The sequence below is a fragment of the Lissotriton vulgaris genome, chromosome 1_1, assembly GCF_964263255.1.
Source record: "Lissotriton vulgaris chromosome 1_1, aLisVul1.2, whole genome shotgun sequence".
In the NCBI taxonomy this organism is placed as follows: Eukaryota; Metazoa; Chordata; class Amphibia; order Caudata; family Salamandridae; genus Lissotriton; species Lissotriton vulgaris.
The window spans coordinates 1,544,206,436-1,544,210,752 of NC_141685.1; the positions used below are offsets into that span (position 1 = coordinate 1,544,206,436).

At 40.2% G+C, this 4,317-nt stretch overlaps 1 protein-coding gene across 1 annotated transcript; it reads left to right on the top strand.

Moving 5' to 3' along the window:
- The first annotated feature begins 671 nt into the window (after positions 1-671).
- LOC147750788 (uncharacterized) lies at positions 672-3,818 on the top strand. The gene is made up of 4 exons (XM_086936921.1): positions 672-759; positions 1,628-2,040; positions 2,303-2,549; positions 3,534-3,818. Exons 2-4 carry the CDS (start codon positions 1,837-1,839, stop codon positions 3,686-3,688), a joined length of 606 nt encoding a protein of 201 aa, XP_086793047.1. The 5' UTR covers positions 672-759; positions 1,628-1,836; the 3' UTR covers positions 3,689-3,818.
- The last annotated feature ends 499 nt before the right edge of the window (positions 3,819-4,317 follow it).

A 4,317-nucleotide genomic window follows, 5' to 3' on the forward strand; every position in this document is an offset into this window, starting at 1 on the left:
GCTCACGTTCAAAAGTCATGAGATACACTCGAGCTGCACACAAGAAAATGTCTCCTACGAGACGTTTTCTGCTTCAGTCAGTATAAACTGCGAGATTTTGTAGCCACAAAAATGGAGAGAATGTAGCAAATGTCATATAACCCGAAATTTGGAAATTTCACGAGCATTATAAAAAGTTTTCATGTGCCTTCCAGCAACAGAAGAGTACTGGAGCAGCATACAATTGGCTCTTCCCTCATTAATATTGATGAGGCCTTATGCATTCATGAGATACAATGTAACCTGTAAGAGAAGAAAAGCCTTTGCCGCCATCTCTGTCGTAGGTTGTAACTAGCTACATGGTTTGGTGCAGTTTCCACATTTTTCTCTTTAGAGCTAGCCTGTGTTAAAAAGGAGAAACAAAAGAATAACCATTTCTCCACTCTCCTTGGATCAGATAAATCAGATAAGTACCTATGTCCTTCTAAATATGTATACCATCATCCTACCATATACCAGATAGACGAGGATTCTTTGGTTAAATATATCTTTCTTCTATCATTGTATTCTGTACAGGACGAGAGGCCGAAGAAACTCTGGTGCGAAGAAACAGCTACACAAGCATGTACCTCTGGCGAGGGAACACAGAGGCGAAGGAACCCAGAAGAAGATATCGACGACCTGGGAGAGGAAGACCCGCGTGTCAGGGCTGGAACATGTCAGAGGTGTCCAATCAAGGATCCACAAATTCCTGACTGCAGGACAACAGGGCCCGAATAAGTAAGTCAACAACACACAGGGAGTGCAGGAAATGCTAGGCAGAGCTGTGACTTATGCAAAGCACATTCTTGTCCCGGACTTCCCAATTTATTCACACTTCACTCCACCCCGCTCCCTGTCTGCAAATGGAGAGGGTGCGACTTACAATGCCCCTACCCTGCTGTCCTTGAGTCTGAGTATGGAGTTCTGTGCCTGAGCCTTGTTCTATCTAATGCCACTAATGGTGTGTGTTTAGGGCCTTGTTTTTTGTGAACCAGGTTTTCTGTAATTGATTATGGCAAACTTCAGAATTACTTCTTTTAGATGCTGAAAGGAGGATGTAGCGTGGATCCTTGTTCAACAAATTTGAAATGATTTAATAGTTGCAGTAAGGCAAGTTATGGAACAGATAGATGACTGGGATCCTGGAAAGCTATCACTCTACCCTGATAGTATGTCCAGAGGCTTATTTCTTTGAATGAGTGGTAAAGGGCCTCGGTGCCATAGTCATGCACCTGTAAAGGGCCAACATTGAATCAGTCAGCTGTTAAATGCCAAACTTGTCATTTGCCCAAGCTGGAAAAGAACACACATGGTATCTCTCTCCTGTCTCTAGATGTCTAAGACGTTTATTTCTGACCTGCACCATCCCTTGGTCATGTGAAAGCCACTGTAACGGTGGCTATGCATTGAGGATCAGTCTAACAAAAATGTTAGAACCCGTGCAGCGATAATCTTACCTTTCACATGCTACCTTGGCAAAAATATTAAAGTATGTCCATGTGCTTATATATAGTCTACACTGGGGTAAATTTTTTTTTTTTTAAAGGTACATAGGAAATGGCATTTTCACTTGTATGACCTAATTATGATTTGCTTTCTCTCTAAGGAAATGGTATATAACTCCTTGTCCATAATTAATGAAAACGAAAGCTTTTCTGTTGGCCCTGGTTCCTGTCAGGGGTGTGTACGGTTACAAGCTGAAAATGAACACTTAAAAGGTGCGTGCTTCATATTCTACCTTTCCACGTAAACTGCAAAAAATTCCCATTAATAATCCTTTTTTTTTCCATCCAAACACATGCATTGCCAAAAAGTATGCTTGTTAAGTGTATATTGTATTTATTATCTGCTGCCTTTAACAAGTGTATTTATTTGATTATAGCACAGTTGCAAGGCACTTGCAATAGTGAGTTGGCTGTACAGTATTTGCAAGATCAGCTGTCTGCTTTGACCAATCCACGGAATGTAACAGATATAACATCCTCAAAAACATGCAGTCGATCATTCACTGTACAAAAGGTATACTTTTCTTTGCCACTCTTTTAACGCAGTTAAAGTTTATATAGGACAAACCTTGTAGATTTCCTGCATGAGGACTTTGAAATCTTTCTGCTTGCAATGTTTTTAAGTATGGCTGATTTATACTCCTGGAGCTAACATAGCAAATATTACATTGTTAGCCATGTACCAGATGCCAAATTAAAAACCCGCAATCTATGCATATTTTTGAGATTGTAACCTAACATAATGACAAATAGTTAATAGTTGTGTTATTTTGCAGACTGATATGCAGCAGTTGGTAAAGGACTCAAACGATCCTTCACGGTTCAGAGATGTACTAGTTCCAAAGAGAAAATTGCACAAACTCTTGGAGGAAGCCAAGTCAGCGCGGGACAGTGCAGGTTTTCTTCTCAATGGCATCAGCGAAGTACTTTTTTCTCCTAAAGAACTTGCATCTGCAAAAGGTGTAACGAAGGCTCGTGCTGGAACAGCAGTCCTTGACGAGGAGAAGGTTGATGCATTGTTTGGTAAGATATTACAAATGTTCAAATTAACATTCAGTCGAGCTGGGATTGTGAAAATTCATTATACACTGTGTTAAGTTATGTTTGCATATGTGAGGTTGTATCATAACTGAACGATGACTCCATCATTGCTTAACAGCTGTCTGCAAAAGAACAATAAGAGCAATGGGGGTGGCTTGTAATTTCTTAACAGTTTGTGCTGATCTTGTGCTACAAATGGCTGCAAATCTGGCGCAAAGCCTTGAGTTGAGATTTGATTTGTAAATCTGTAGGTCCAGGTGTGAGGTTCTCAAACTGGATGAATGAGTGATAGCAAACTGCACTAACAAAATATACTGTGCTCTCAGCTTTTATTTAGACCGGATCAACTCCCTAATAATTAGATCAGTTGGTCCTGGTCCTAACACTTGGTTGTAAGCTCCTATTTTGATTTCTGGTCACTATGCTAGTTTCTTAGACGACTGTTTTCCAAATATGATAATTGCAAGTACAGTTCAGACTCACCCTGGCTGCCTCAATGATGGTTTTGTAAAGAAATCTGGCACTGATTACTTTCTGTTTGCAGAGGAAGCTTGCCCGCGTCTAGTGAACAGGACTATGGCCCATGCTTGTTTTAATGCATCTACATTTGTACAGTCTTTATCAAGTACCGCAGCATTTCAAAAGGGTGAAAGAGCCAGAGAAGACACACTGCTACTTGGGGCTAGAACTGTCATTGTGGACCTGGGGCTCATAGTTCATAAGGGAACTTTTTTTTTTCTTCAGCTTCTGGCCCCCTCTTCATCAATGCTTTGCTCTAAGCTGTGCCAAACTTTGACCAAGTGGCCTTAATGTTTCACTTAGGAACCATGTAACCCTAACCATATCTCATCTGGCAGACTGTATGAAATAATGGAATTGGAACTTTTGATAGGCAGCCCAGCCGTATTAAAAACCATAAAGAATGGTGGGAACAGGATACTGATGTATGGTATTTTGTTTTTCCAGAGTTTATGAAGTCTGTGTGCCGTGCCAACGGCTGGTCATCACTGGACAACAGAAGTATGAGAAGGAAGCTGGCTATAAAAATTTGCAATGCCAGAAGAGGATTAAGAAAATCTCTGCATCTAGAATCAAACCATGAAGTTGCTGGTTTTCGTTGAGCTATTTCTTCTTGTTGCATTAGCCTGGCCTTTCTTCCCCGGATCTTATTTTTTTTCTGGATGTTTTCTCTTGTTTGGTATCCTGGCCCCTGTGGGGCCAAATATGTGCTTTAGATAAATAAAATTGCATTGAAACCTCCCTTTTGATAATTTGTTTCCTTTACCACTATTTTGGTTAGTGTTTTGCAAATGGTCACCATGTCAAACAGCGTCCGATAATGCTCTGTACCTCTAAATAAGGCAAATCCCAGTGAGTCAGGAGTATGGCAGTAGTGGCACATGTTAAGCTGATCTGAATGCAAAGGTATAACATTGCTGCAGGCCACTTCTTTTATATAAAGGTGCTTGTGGTATTTCTGCAGCACAAACATAGCCAAAAATAGCAACTTGTATTTTATACAAGTGTCTACCTCTCACTTTAGAGTTTAAAAAGTAATCTTTCCAATGCAGGACAAATAATCTGAGTATTAGGACCAGATTTAGAGACGTTTTGTGTCTGGTTTGCTTGAGTTTATAATGCAGACCTGATTCAAAATTTTCGGGATTTGCAAACAAGAGCAAATTGGTATTTGGTACAACACATCCGAAATGGGAAAAGTTTCACTTTTGTGTACACGTAGTATTTTTTG